Source organism: Eretmochelys imbricata, chromosome 1, assembly GCF_965152235.1.
Source record: "Eretmochelys imbricata isolate rEreImb1 chromosome 1, rEreImb1.hap1, whole genome shotgun sequence".
NCBI lineage: Eukaryota > Metazoa > Chordata > Testudines > Cheloniidae > Eretmochelys > Eretmochelys imbricata.
The window spans coordinates 121,469,925-121,485,458 of NC_135572.1; the positions used below are offsets into that span (position 1 = coordinate 121,469,925).

General features: G+C 42.8%; 1 protein-coding gene across 1 annotated transcript in view; it reads left to right on the plus strand.

The window, feature by feature from the left end:
- The first annotated feature begins 3,776 nt into the window (after positions 1 to 3,776).
- VWA3B (von Willebrand factor A domain containing 3B) overlaps positions 3,777 to 15,534 on the plus strand; it is a 124,445-nt gene continuing 112,687 nt past the window's right edge. Inside the window, exons 1-5 of the mRNA XM_077810832.1 lie at positions 3,777 to 3,816; positions 4,262 to 4,489; positions 6,498 to 6,592; positions 10,840 to 11,090; positions 13,006 to 13,165. Of these exons, the coding sequence (XP_077666958.1) occupies positions 3,777 to 3,816; positions 4,262 to 4,489; positions 6,498 to 6,592; positions 10,840 to 11,090; positions 13,006 to 13,165 (774 nt within the window). The remainder of the gene's footprint in view (positions 3,817 to 4,261; positions 4,490 to 6,497; positions 6,593 to 10,839; positions 11,091 to 13,005; positions 13,166 to 15,534) is intronic.

The following is a 15,534-nucleotide window of genomic DNA, read 5'->3' on the forward strand; positions in this document are numbered from 1 at the left end:
TGTGCCGGGAGCGTGGAAGGAGGGGTGGGAAGCAAATTCAGTTTAATCTGGAACCCCAATAAAAGAAAGTTCTTCCCAGTTCGGGTGTTACAGTCCCTGGTGCTTTTCGAACCGTCTAACCAAGACCCTCTTGTCTCGCCGGCGATCCATGAACAAAGAAATAGATCAAACGCGGTGCGTCCTGTAAATTACCAGCGCTCGTTGGAAGTCAGCTTGAGCAAGCAAAATACACCGGGGCACCCAGCTGGCCATGTAAACAGGCCCCCAGGAGTACACCCGGGCCCCCTGCACGGAGAGCGGGTGACGCATAGGCACGTTCCGACTGGGTTACCCCGCTACCCGGGCAAGGGGCTGGTCGGGGGCGGGGGCGTGGCGCTAGCCTGGGGCCTGCGCCGGCATCAGCCCCGCCCCCGCTCCCCTGGGCCCCGCCTTAGCAACCCAGCTGTCTCCAGCGTCAACACTGGGGCGGCCGCGTCTTAGAACCCGCCGCGTTCGTCACAATGGGATGGAAGCGGCGGCGGAGCGGCCGCAGCCAGGTGAGGGGAGCCTGCAGGGGCCGAGCCAGCGGGGCGCCGGCAGGGGGCGCCGCCGTGGCCGGGATGGAATGTCACGTTTCCACGTGGTGAGCGGAGCGGCCGGGCCAGCGAGCCCTGAGGGGTTAAACCCACATCTCCTTCCCCCCACCCACCCTGCCTGCAGCTGGAGCCCTCTCCCTGACCCCAGGACAGGGGTGCAGCTCCCAGGGGCCCCAGCGAGTTAAATGTTTATTGTCATTATTTTCCCCACCAGTATCCCTAAAGCCCCAAGCCCCTGAGCGCCATTGCTGGGCAACCCTTAAAACACCCAGGTTCCCGTGGAAAGAGAGAGGTGAGGGTAGGGTAGTGTAGCCCCAGTCATGCCTGGTTTGCAATGGGAGCTGTGGTCGTGGGTGCTCAGAAAATCAAGCTATGGAACCATAAATTCCCCTACTCCCCAGGGCATGTGTTTTCCTTCCCTCCTGCATTATCATTGGCTGTATTTCATGATACACCGGTTAGTTCAGTTTTGTGGCTTTCACACTTCTGCATGGCTCTTGACTTCTAAAAATCCCCAAAGTTACTTGCTGTAGATAGGTTTCAGAGTAGCAGCCGTGTTAGTCTGTATTCGCAAAAAGAAAAGGAGTACTTGGCCCACCTTGATTATCACTTCAAAAGGTTTTCTCTCCCCCCACCCCACTCTCCTGCTGTAATAGCTCGTCTTAAGTGATCACTCTCCTTACAATGTGTATGATAAACATCCATTTTTGCATGGTCTGTGTGTATATAAATCTCCTCACTGTATTTTCCACTGAATGCATCCGATGAAGTGAGCTGTAGCTCACGAAAGCTTATGCTCAAATAAATTTGTTAGTCTCTAAGGTGCCACAAGTCCTCCTGTTCTTTTTGCTGTAGATAACTCCCCATGGCATGGGTAGGTGTCAGATCTTTGACAACCCTTTCTGTGTTCTCCCTCTTCTCATAATCCTCCGACCCAGAGGTGGGCAAACTACGGCCCGCGGGCTACATCCGGCCTGCGGGACTGTCCCGCCCGGTCCTTGAGCTCCCAGCTGGGGAGGCTAGCCCCCGGCCCCTCTCCCGCTGTCCCCCTTCCCCCGCAGCCTCAGCGCGCCATGCTGCCAGTGCTCTGGGTGGCGGGACTGCGCAGCGGCTTGGCTGGCTCTGGCCGAGCGGCGCAGCTGCCCGTCCTGCTGCTCTGAGCGGCGTGGTAAGGGGGCAGGGAGTGGGTTGGATGGGGGGCGGACAGGGGGTGGTTGGATAGGATGTGGGAGTCCCGGGGGGCCTGTCAGGGAGCAGGCGTGTGGATAGGGGTAGGGGCAGTCAGGGGACAGGGAGTGGGGGCTGGGGTCCGGGGGGATGGTTGGGGCGGGGGGTCTCGGCAGCGAGAAGTCAGGGGACAAGGAGCGGGGGAGGGGGTTTGGATGGGTCGGGGGTTCTGAGGGGGGCAGTCGGGGCAGGAAGTGGGAGGGGTCAGATAGGGGGCGGGGCCAGGCTGTTCAGGGCGGTACAGCCTTTCCTACCGGCCCTCCATACAGTTTTGAAACCCCAATGTGGTCCTTGGGCCAAAAAGTTTGCTCACCCCTGCTCCAAGCCCTTCCAGTCTCTCATCCTCCCCTAACTCCTCCCTCCATATGAAACAGCCTTCTATCTTAGCTCTGTGAATACATGTTCCTTGCCAAGGTTTCACAATTTGTTGGGCTCTCATCAGTTCTATTCCAATTTTGAAATTCCTCAGGCTTTCCCGTGCTGTTCTTGTATTTATCAAATAGTCCAGTTTTCCTGGCGCAGATTAAAAACTCAAGATGCACAGTAAGTGAGGGTGCAGAAAACCTTTCTGTATTGGGCAGAGTGAAAGGATAAAGGTGAACTTTTATTGAATTTATAAAAATCTGTTTTGGTTCCGAATTTGGGCTCAGGGTTAGCTGGTTGCCTTTCCTTATATTTGAGGTTAATTTGATATTTATGTTGAAGCCGTTTCATATTCTTGTCAAGGAACCTTTTTTTTTTTCCATTTCCATAAAATTCATTTTACATACAGATGCTGTTCAGACGGGGTGATCAGGAGTGGAATTTCTATTATAAAATGAAGGAAAATCTATAGTCAAACTATGGGAAGCTACAAAAATGAGATGGCTTCTGGGATCCACAATTGAAATGCAGAAGACTGTGCAAAATACTGCTCAGTTTAGTTGTTAACATGAAGCTGCTAGGATAACAAACCTTTTAGTTTGTCTATTTCTGGTTAGAAATCACACAGACACATCGTCTTTGGTTGCCCAATAAAAGGCATTCTCTTTGAATGTTATATTGACCCTGCTACTAATGTGTAATTTTATTAAGCTAAAATAAAATTATTCTGTACATATAGTACACATTATATACATAACATATATTATCAGGTTGCAAAGAGGACTCCTTGCCTTTTTTCTTACCAGGGCCCGTAAGAATTAAGGTTGTATCTGTGTTTAGTGTTGTTAGTGTCTTCCTAGATTATAATAGTTGATAGATTAATATACAAGAGATTAAAAATAACACTGTTGATTCTGCAAAGAGAAAGAGGGAGGAATAGTTATTCTTTTGTTACAGATTAGTTATATTGTAATTTATCCTGTCTCTGCAGTAATGCCCATGGTGACAGCAGTTAGGCAGGTGGCCTGCTACTGATTCATAAATATCTCTTCTTCATTCATTTTATTAAAAAAAAAAAATCAAATGAAACTTAAAAATCTTGAAGCCTCAAAATTGCACACTCAGCCAGTATATGCAATCCTGTAGTCCTGTTACTTTCACATGTCTGACCCGCTACCTTTTTGTTCTATTCCCACCTGTTGTGTCTTTTCCACATTTAGGTCCTGACACTGCAGTCACACACATGTGTAATATTATCTAATGGGACTATATGCATGATTAAAGTTATGCATGTATTTCTAAGATTGACCTTCTAGATGGTAAATTCTTTGTGGTACAAACTGTTTTTTATTTTATACTTGTAATTGCCTAGAACAATAAGGTCTCAGTTGTGATTGGGCCTCTGAGTGGTGCTATACTGAATAGCAAAAAGAAAAGGAGTACTTGTGGCACCTTAGAGACTTCTCTAAGGTGCCACAAGTACTCCTTTTCTTTTTGCGAATACAGACTAACATGGCTGCTGCTCTGTATACTGAATAGTGTTTGTTTGGTTTTAATTCTGCAGGTTTTTAAGAGGAAAACAAAGAAGGCCCCCAAATCAAGGAGTCCAGAATGATCGGAAATCTGTGTAAAAGAGTTGCCTGGAGTGACCGTGAGTATCTTAAGAAGTAGACATATTTTGCATGTATTCTTGGATGATTTACAATAGAAAGCTTCTGATGTGCATGTTAGGATTGCCTATTATTTCTCCCAGTATTTGGAGTTAAGTCTCTTGTGGGTTTGAAGGGTTGCTTTCTGGCAGACTGGATGTAGCCTTCCCAACGCTTGGGTTTCAAAACAAAGAGCAATTTTTGGTAATAAACCCAATTTACTGAAGTGAATGTGCATAGAAGAGGGAGAGGGACATGATAGCTGGTAAACATATGGAATTGAAGGTGACTTTCCATAGTTTAGCACACTTTTCAGTAGAATGAGAAAAAGGTAGAGAGATAAATATAAAATATGCCTTGCAAAAGGAATGGTGAGACAAGTGATGGTGGGAGGGAATAAACAATTTTTTGGTAAGTGTAAACACTCATGTTTTTTTCTCTTTATAGAGGTTACCTTTGATATGAAACACAAAAGAGAGCAAGAAAAGTCAGATTCCGACATTGCCCACAAGGGAAAGTCAAAAGAGAAGGAAAGGAGACTGAAAAGCACTTTGTGGGACTTGGATGTACAGCCTCTCATCTCATCCTCTCAATGGCTTCAGTGTCATGGACTCAAGAGAAACAAACTATCCCTCTCTCAGATTTTATCACAAATTGGATTTCAGCACAGGGAAGGTAGGAGGGTAGCCAATGGTAAAAGCTAAAAGTTGACTTGGAATAGTCCAGAGCTTCATGCTCCTTTTTAGCAGCACAGTATATGGGGTGGAGCCTTTAAAATTGTTTCTTTTTTTTTGGTGCTATCTTAGAAAAGAGAAAGGGAAGTCACATTCCGCATCTTCACTTTAGCTTGGGAATATATCCCACGTGGCTTCTCATCTCTTGAGGAGAGGGGGAGAGAGAGAGAGAGAGTATTTTTTTTAATCTGCACCATCATGTTCCTCACTTTAATTGTGATCTCAGTCTAGCTACATTTGTGAAATAACTTTAGATACTGAATGTTCCAGAATCCATACATGCAAACCTTTCCCCTGGAGCCCGAAAATGTAACTGCCACAAGAACCCTGTCCTTCGTGGACTGAAAACACAAAGATCCTCCTGAGTTCCATGCCATAAATTATTACTGTATTGTGCTTCCAGTTGAACATTTTGGTAATTTTTAGACAGGTAATTAATATCAGATTTAAACTCGGACTGTTTTTCTTGCAAAATCAAGCTCTGCAATATCAAAGACAAATTTGTAATTCGCAGTTGTGTAGCAGTTGGAGGAGAGAGTTTGTGAGAAATAATAATTATAAACCATTTACATAATAAGGCTTTACAAAGTGCAGTAAGGCATTCCGTGACATGAAGAATTTACAGTTTAAGAAGTAGTAGTTGTAATGTATTAATAATTGTTTTATGCTGTTTAATTTAAGAATGCAGCTGGCTTGGACCCGTGGGTAATTGAGAGTCTAGCACTGCACATCCAGCAATACTGTATTCTCCTCTGCCAGGAGCCTTGCTTTCATTACTAGAAGGCTAGATAGAGGTTGCATACTCACTCCTCTCTGGATTAAGGAGGTAGATGATGCTGAGAGGAGTGAATACTTCTTATAGCACGGTTTTACCAGCAAAAAGCCAGTGGGTTAGCAGAGGAACATGCTGCATAGAATAGCTGCTCCATGGCTCTTAAATATTCCCATGCTCTATGTTTTCCTGTCAGTGGAGTCCCAGCTATGCAGAGCTACTGCCAAGAAACTTTTGTTGTCATCAAGGGAGCAGAGAACATGCTTTTCCTTCTTCAGGGTATGTCTATGCTGCAACTGAAGATGTGATTGGCAGCTCGGGTAGGCATATCTGTGCTAGATTTAATCTAGCTAGCATGACAAAAACAGCAGCATAAATAGAGTGGCACCAGCCTCACACAGGATGTACAAGCCCCTCTAGGGACGTACTCGCATTGCTAGCACATGCTGAAGTTTTTGCTGCCGCATCTTTGTTGTTGTTTTTAGTGCACTAGTTAGATAAAAGCTAGTGCTGCAGTTATGTTACCTGTACTGCAAATTGCATACCTTCAGTTGCAGTGTAGATATGCCTTCAGCTGCATTCACTTTTGCTCCTTTTCATATATGTCACGGGAGGGCATCATCCATCCACGATTTGTTTCTCTTTTGACTGACAAATATTTGCACTTGCTTTTAAGATGTAAATGGAAAATAGAAAAGTTAAATTGCAGAAATCTAAAGTCCCAAGAAGTTTTCTACCAGTAACCAGGATGGTATGTTTTTTTTATTCCCCATTAGATATAACTAGACATGGTTCTAGGAGATGAGAATAATTTCTACAACTCAACGTAAATAGAACCTTTTTAAAGCTCACTAACATCACATGGATAGAACAAATCCTCCCTCCCAGCTGCATGAACCTAAAGTCAGATAGTAACTTTTTTTAGGATCTATCCTGCATCATGTATCACTTGTTAGAAAAATTCCCCCTTTTATCCAAAGAACCTTACTGTCTCCTCTGTAGAGGCATTATTGAATTGGGTTTGTAGGTTGCTGTAAAAATGTTATTTGGCTGACCAAAAGAAAAGAGTTTAATGACAGTGCCATTTATCCTCTCTTCTGTTGTATATGATTTAGAAAAACAGTGCATAATGAAAATAATCCGTATAACTGGCAACCGTTTGTAATCTTGAATGTAGATTATGTGTCCAGCTTGGGGAAATTTGTGGCTTCTCGGTATGCAGACGGTCTGTTTCCTCAATACTTGAAAGCACAAGACGGCAGAGTATATAATGTAAGTGCAACTGACTTGTGGTTCAACAGAGTAATAACTTTCCCCCTATTTAAAAGATAATATCAGTGTAACAAAATGTGACTGAAATGTCTCCTCTTCTAAAGAAATGCTGCAAGGAAACTGTATTTCCAAAATGGGAACTTTATCTTTTGATGATTTTATTTTTGTAGCGCCAAATGATTAATGATCTAGAAGTTGGGTTTCTTTTCTGAGGGCTAGTGATACTTCAAGCTTCATATGGGCTAGTGTATAGCTTTCAAGAGAAGGCTGAAATTTCTAAGTAACAGATTTACCCTATAATGTAAGGGAGAAGGCTTAAAAAGGAATAGGACTAAACTGAGTTTAATAGAGTGGTTACCAGTAAAACAAACGGCGGTACTCAAATGAAGAGATATAATTTAGTACCAACAGGACACAAAGGATTTAGTATAGTCTGTGAATAGCTTGATGGAACTCTCCCCAGACTTGTGCTCTAAGGAGCATGTTAGTAGTAGCTGCTATCTGTCCCATTATTTGAAAAGATGGATTCTGATTGAAGAGATCTCTGCATCAGCGAATAAGAAAAAAGCTTATTCATAAGAGTAAAGACTTCAAAAAACAAATAGCATATCATCTGATATCCAGACTCCCTCTCCAGTTCCCAGGCATCCGGAACAGGCATCAGGTTAAACCTGGAGAAAAATACAATTTCAGGGAGTCTTATTCCATCATCTTTTCTGCAATCAGTTCAGTTTCTAACATCTAATCCTGTGTTAGCCCATCTGGCTGCTGTATGTTCCTGAGAAATGTTTTTCAGAACTACTGAGGCAAATCAGATAACATCAATAGATCGTGTAAGATCGGAACCAGACAAAGAAGGTTTGCAGAATGACACTCTAAGGGAGAGCTGAAAGTTTCTACTTCTGATGGAATTTTATTTGGAAAACTTCTAGTCTCCAAGCCTGTATGTTCACTATTGGAAAACTTGTGGGAGATGGGGAAGTAGCATGCAAATGACTGTGCATAAATTAGCATAGAGTCAAATATAGTAAAAATCTTAAATGAATCAATCTGTAGCACAGAATCTCCATGGATAGAAATACCATGCTTGAATAATGAGTAGGAATATACTACCGACCCCCTGACCAGGATGGTGATGGTGACTGTAAAATGCTCAGGGAATTTAGAGAGGCTACAAACACAGAAAATCCAGTAATAATGGGGGATTTCAACTGTCTCCATATTGACCGGGTACATGTCATCTCAGGATGGGATGCAGAGATAAAATTTTTTAGACCCCATTAAAGACTGCTTCTTGGAGCAGCTAGTCTTGGAACTCATAAGGGGAGAGGCAATTCTTGATTTAGTCTTAAATGGTGCACAGGATCTGGTCCAATAAATCTAGCTGAACTGCTCAGTAATAGCGACCATAATGTAATCAAATGTAACATCCTTATAGTGGGAAAAATACCAAAGAAACCCATCACAGTAGCATTTAACTTTCAAAAGGGTAACTATACAAAAATGAGGAAGCTAGTTAAATGGAGATTAAAAGGAACAGTCACAAGAGTGAACTGCCTGTAAGCCACATGGAAGCTATTTAAAAACACCATAATAGACGCTCAAACTAAATGTATACCCCAAATAAAATAAAAACAGTAAGAGGACAAAAAAAAATGCCACTATGGCTAAACAGTAGAGTAAAAAAGGTGATTAGAAACAAAAAGGCATCTTTCAAAAATTGGAAGTCAGTTCCTAGTGAGGAAAATAAAAAGGCACATAAACTCTGGCAAGCAAAGTGTAGAATTAGGCAGCCAAAAAAGAATGTGAAAAGCAGCTAGGAAAAGACTCAAAAAAATAAGAGCAAAAAAAATTTTTTTAAGTACATCAGAAGCAGGAAGCCTGCCAAACAGTCAGTGGGGACACTGGACAATTGAGATGCCAAAGGAGTACACGAGGAAGGCAAGACCATTGCACAGAAGATGGACAAATTCTTTGCATTGGACTTCACTGCATAGGATGTGCGGGAGATTCCCAAACCCAAGCCATTCTTTTTTGGTGACAAATCTGAGGAAATGCCCCAGACTGAGGTGTCAATAGAGGAGGTTTTTGGAACAAATTGATAAATTTAAAGAGAAATAAGCCACCAGGACTAGATGGTATTAACCCCGAAATTCTGAAGGACCTCAAATATGAAATTGGTAAACTCCTAATGTGGTGTGTAACCTATTGCTTAAATTAGCTTCTGTACCAGATGACTGGAGGATAGCTAATGTGATGCCAGTTTTTAAAAGAAGGCTCTAGAGGTGATCCTGGCAATTACAGGCTGGTAAGCTTAACTTCAGTATTAGGCAGATTGGTTGAAAATATAGTAAAGAACAGAATTATCAGACACATAGATGAACATGTTTTTTTGGGGAAGCGTCAACATGGTTTTTTAACGGGAAATTATATCTCACCAATCTGTTGTCCCTCAAAGAATTCTAATAAATATGTAGACAAGGGTGATCCAGTGAATATAGTGAACTTGGATTTTCAGAAAGCCTTTGACAAAGTCCCTCAGCAAAGGCTCTTAAGCAGAGTAAGTAGTCATGGGCTAAGAGGGAAGGTCTTCTCATGGATCAGTAATTGGTTAAAAGACATCAAATAAAGGGTAGGAATAAATGGTCAGTTTTAACAATAGAAAGAGGTAAATAGTGGGGTCCACCAAGGATCTCTACTGGAACCAGTGCTGTTCAACATATTCATAAATGATCTGGAAAAGGGGGTAAACAGTTATTTGGCAAAGTTTTGCAGATGATACAAAATTACTCAAGTTAGTTAAGTCCAAAGCTGACCGAGAGGAGTTACAAGGGGATCTCACAAAACTGAGTGACTGGGCAAGAAAACTGGCAGATAAAATTCAATGTGGAGTCAAAGTAATCCACATTGAAAAATATAATCTCGACTACACTTACAAAATGATGGGGTCTAAATTAGCTGTTACCACCCAAGAAAGAGATCTTGGAGTCATTGTGGATAGTTCTATCACAACATCTGCTCTTTATTTACCCCTTCACGTAACACAGGATCCAGGGTAACCCAACTAAATTAAATAGACAGCAGGTTTAAAACAAATAAAAGGAAGTACTTCTTTGCATGATGCACAGTCAACTTGTGGAACTTGTTGCCAGGGGATGTTATGAAGACCAAAAGTGTAACTGGGTTCAAAAAAGAATTAGATAAGTTCATGGAGGATAGGTCCATCAATGGCTGTTAGCCAAGATAGTCAGGGATGCCCCATGGTCTGTATATCCCTAAACCTTTGACTGCCAGAAGCTGGGATTTGATGACAGGGGATGGATCACTTGCTGATTGCCCTGTTCTGTTCATTCCCTCTGAAGCATCTGGCACTGACTGTTGTCGGTAAACAAGGTATTGGGCTACCATTGGTCGATACCGTGTGGCCGTTCTTATGTACATGAGTCAGGGTAATGCCTATAACTTTGCCTAGAACCCTGGGGTGAATGTTATAAGGTCTAGAGAAGGTCTTAGGTATATTTCTCTTCTGTTTTATAATTATTTTTCTTTCTGGGGGTAGGCCTTGGCTTTGCTTAATTTACTGATCGGGCTGAGGCTTATGGGAAGTTAGGTTTTGTTTTTAATTTGCATTTGTGCCTGACATTTGTACCAAATACCTAAATACAAATATTTAGGCCCAATAGATACTGAATGTTGGGCATCCTGAACAGAAATACAAATAAACATTTTTAATTTCCTTTCAGCTGCTGCTTAAGGACAAGATTGAGTTTACACTGCCCCAGGAAAGAACCGTACATCCCCTTATTGCCTGCACAGCATTTTAAGAGCAAGTCACAATCTTGTCCTAACTTAATAACTAGTTTCCAAGTGCCCCCAATTTATCCATCCATCTGCTCTGCAGTCCTTTCCCACCCCCACATCCCCATTTCTTTTAAGTCGCTTACATTGCTCTGATCTTGTCACAAGCAAGTCATGCAAACTAGTTGGCACTGCCCTATGCTTGTTTAAATATTGCGGAATGCAATTAGGATAAAGTGCAGTGGCTTTTCCATTATATGTGAGAGACTCAGAGGCATTTGTCAAGTATTTGCTGCTGAAATAGTGGAAGAAAAATGGGTTGTTTCCATTGCTACCTTGGCTGGCATATCTGGCACATGGATCAGTCATTGCAGCTTTGCTGGACTTGGGACTGCTTTGAGTTATTTGTTTCGATCTTCATTTTCATTCTCTCTTGTATTTAAATAAAGCTGACAGCCAAAAAAGAGCTAATTCTTCATTTTGTGGACTGTCTAACTGGAGCTATTGAGCTGTACAAGCAGAGAATGGAATGGGTAACCAGTGAAAGTCGGCAGATATTTGGAGTGATTCTGGAATCGTGCATCACCATTGTTCTGGACTTTGGCACTGTGTGTAGAACTGAATTTGACCTGTGCCGTGATGCGCTTTCTATGGTCCTCTCACAGCAAGTGGCCCAGCTTGCCAAGTTTAACCTCATTCGGTAAGGGAAATGGTGTTTATTTTCTACTTTTTGTTAATGAGATGAAGAGAAGTACTGTAGAGTATAGATCTGTATTCTGATGATATGCTTACTGCAGTAGCAATGGTCATTTTTATTATTTGTATTATGGTAGTGCCTAAAGGCTCCCACGAAGTTCAGTGCCTCATTATGTTAGGCACCGTATGTCTGTACTGTTCCTACCACAAAACAATACAGATTGGGAGAAAGGAAGTATTGCTAGCTGCATTTTACAGGTGGGCCACTATGCCACAGAGAAATAAACTGATTTCCGCAGTGTCACACAGTAAATCACACAGTAGCAGAGGTGGGAAATGAAACCAGATGCCTCGAGTCCCAGTCCAGTGTCTTAACAAAGAGACTGTGTTCCTTTCCGAATATGAGTAAATTAATTCATACTCAGTGACAAATAGGCCCAGGTTTTCAAATTCATGTGCATGTGCAAACCTTTATTTATCCAAGCATATAGATGTTTGCACACAGAAATCAGGATTTACATTTACGTAAGGATGAGAGTTTGTGTGCATGCAAGTCATGTGTACGCAAAGGTTTGTGAGCAATTTAATGCATACTGTTTTGAAAACTGGCTTCAGAAAGTCTACTAAAAATTAGAATGTGACTCCTAAAGTCATTTTGCCCATGATTTATGCCACAGATCTGATTCTTGTGCCCTGAAGTGCTTAATTCCCCACCTCCCAATACACTTGAGGTTTGAAGATCAGAAGCGAGCTTACATGGCCTTTGAAAAACACACACAACACTTTTTTAAAGGTTTCAGAGTAGCAGCCGTGTTAGTCTGTATTCGCAAAAAGAAAAGGAGGACTTGTGGCACCTTAGAGACTAACCAATTTATTTGAGCATAAACTTTCGTGAGCAGTACTCCTTTTCTTTTTACTTTTTTAAAGGTGATCTGCAAAGTTATAGCAACATTGAGGCACAAGAAAGTTAAGTATTTGCTGAATTTATCAGGCTGTGGTGAAGGATTTAGCACAAAAATACATTTTATCTTTTTTTAAAATTTCTGTGACAGTACAGTACTACTTTCCCAGATGTGCTAGAAGTTCTCCAGAATGATGCTTTCTGAAATGTCACAGAGACTAGAGCCACCTGTGTTTTTTTTCTTTTCTTCTTTCTTTGTATACATGCACATGCGCACATGCTTTGCACTTCTGTAATGCCTTCAAGACAAAAACTTCAAAGCTTTTAAAATACTGATGAACTCTCCATCCCAACTTTCTGGTTTGGTAGGTAGGTAAGTATTAATCCCATTTTACAGATGACACAGTGGCTAAAAATCACTCATTAGTCACAAAGATGACACAGCAAGTCAGGGGTAGAGGGAGAAATAAAACCTAGGTTTTATGACACTCAGTCATGTGCTTTAAGTACTAGACCATTCTGTCCCCCCAGTTTTTAGAGAACATGGTCATTTGTTTTCGCTTGGCAACAGTGTTAAAATTATTTATTTCTTACTCTTGGAATATTTCTGTTCCCTCCCCACCACATCCCACCAGCCTGTATAGTCAGCTACTTCTAAGATAGGTCTTTTATATTGCTTCTTGCATGTTTAAGGGCAAATACGCTCTAGAAATTGTTCTTAAAGCAGCTATATTGCTTTAGTTATCTTAATTCTGTTTTGGAAACAACTGCCTTAGAAACTAATTTTCAAACTTGTGGTGCCTTATGAGGGTTTTATTTTACCTCTTTATCTTATTGCTAGTCTGGTTTTAGAAATGTGTATTTCAACTACTGTCCTATTAATGGAATACTACAACCTCAAGAGTTGGTGGTTTATTATTGTTAAAGGTCTAATACAGTAGATATATTTTGAGCTCTGCTGTAGTGTGTTGCCAGTGGCTCCTCATTACTTGTGAATAATCACTGATATTATTTTCAGCACTGCACGAGATCTTGTGAAGTGGCAACAGAAAGCCGTTCCTGTGTCTGAATATTCTGTAGAGTCTGCTGTTAAATGGCTCTGGAAGTTGGACCATATGTCAGCCATCAGCCACACCAGCTCCACTGAGGCTCTGTTGGAAGCCATACGTGACGAGACAGTAAGTTTATACATCTCTTCTGAAGTCTCCAGTAAACCCAAGAATATCCAGTGGGAGAATTGGATTGCAAGTTTTATCCTAATGAACTGTGGAGGGCTAAAGAGAGAACTTGTGGCTATCTAGAAGGTATTTCTTTCCGGTAGAGTTACAGCCCATATTTACCAATACCATATGTAAATGTATCAGGTTCTGAAAGCAGAAGCTTGTTTTTGTTTTTCCGTGGAGCATGAAAGGTAAATGTGTTCTGAATGTCATGATGGGTAAGATAAATATTTTCCCTCCAGTGTCTTCACCAGATATACTTTTCAAAATAATTTTTAATGAAAATGTTAATATTAAATATTACTCTAGAAAAGGACATAATTTTTATTCTGTATTGCTGACTGAAATATGCAAGAAAATAAAAAAATATATGTGAAGACTGTTTTAACTTAGCACTAGCTGACTCCAGGAATTCTTTAAAGTCTCCCATGGCATCCAAATTGTAGCCTCACCAAGTGATTGAGCAACTCTCATACAGTAGTAGTGCACAAAGCATACCAAGTATTTTTGCAGTTAAATTCTGTTTATTTTTATAGGGCCATATTTCTTTACTCATTAAAGGAAAGGCAAGGATATAAAAATATATACCATAATTTTAGCCAGCCACTCCATTCCTGTGGCAGAAAAGACACATTGGGCCAAAATTATTGCTGGAGAAAATTGGTACAACTCATTTAAAGCTAAATTCAATAGTAAATTGTTGGCCCTCTGTGTTTGGACTGAGTTATCCATTTACACAGGAGATGTGCAGAGGGCCAGTGCAAGGTTCCACTTAATCCTTTCTTTGAGAAGTTATTTTAAGTGGGTTGTGAGGTGGTGCTTTGGCCTCGTGGTTCTCTACCCAGGGTGGATGTCACCCTGGATGAGTCTTGACTCCTGTGTAATTTGATATTAAAATTAAACTGGGTGAGGAGTTAATTTGTCCAAGGGTGACATTTTCTTATGTGTGATTTTTTAGCAATGTGACAGTCACTGCTTTTTGGGGAAAACATTACCAATTTGCAGTATGGTCTGACTGAAAAAAATCAGGCTTATCAGGCCTTGTAGGTCTGGGTCTGAAGAAAATGTTAAACAATCCAGCCAACTGGTAGAGAGCCTCACACATAAGCCTTATTATTATTTTTGAAGACACTGGTGGGATAGTGCACCATCCAGGAGAGTCCTTCTGGCTGTTGGTCATCATGGAACAGAGTTTAATTACAACCATTACCTTAGCAATGAAAATTCATTTAGTGTGTGTTCAGGGATGTGTAGCGTAGCGTAAGCTGGTGGAGTCCCCATGTGGCTCCAGGCAAAAGCCACACCTTCATTGTAGAGTCACAGAGTCACTCCTGGAGGCTGGCTTCGTTAATAAAAAAAATAATTCCACATTAAACTTACAGTAGCTAAACTGTTTCCCCAGACTTGGCTGCTCCTGTGGTTTCTTTACTTAGCCTAAACCTTCATCAGGGCCGGATTAACCTTTTGTTAGCCCAGCACCAAACATATTTGTGGGCCCTCATGGCAGGGTTGGTCCCCAGAGTAGGGCTGCCAACTTTCTAATGGCACAAAACTGAACACCCCTACCCTGCCCCTTCCTGGAGGCCCTGCCCCCGCTCGCTCATCCCCCCCCTCCGTCGCTCACTCTCCCCCACCCTTATTCACTTTCACCGGGCTGGAGCAGGGGGTTGGAGTGCGGGTGGGGGGTGAGGGCTCTGGGGTGGGGGTGTTGGCTCCAGGTGGGGCCAGAAATGAGGGGTTCAACATGTGGGAGAGGGTTCTGGGCTGGGGGTGTGGGCTCTGGGATGGGGCCAGGGATGAGGGGTTTGGGGTGCAGGAGGGGGCTCACGGCTGGAGCAGGGGGTTGGGGTGTGTGTGTGGGGGGGGGGTGCGGAGTGTGGGCTCTGGGAGGGAGTATCGGTGCGGGAGAGGGCTCTGGGCTGGGGCAGGAGGTTCAGGGTGCAGGAGGGGGTGTGGGGTTCCTGCGGCGCTTAATGCGGCTCCCAGGAAGCAGCTGCCAGGTCCCTGTGGCCACTAGACGCATGAGCGGCCAGTGAGGCTCCGTGTGCTAACTCATGCCTGCTGGTGCCTCCCTTGCAGCTCCCAATGGTCACAGTTCCCGGCCAATGGGAGCTGCAGAGTCAGCACTGGGTCGGGGGCAGTGTGTGGAGCCTCCCTGGCTGCCCAGGCGTCTCGGGGCTGCAGGGACCCGGTGGTCGCTTCTGGGAACCATGTGCAGATTGGGCAGGCAGGGAGCCCCAGACTTTGAATGGGCCGGTTGGCAGTGCCTACTGGAGTCACCAGGGTATCTTTTTGACCGGGCATTCTCGTCGAAAACTGGATGCCTG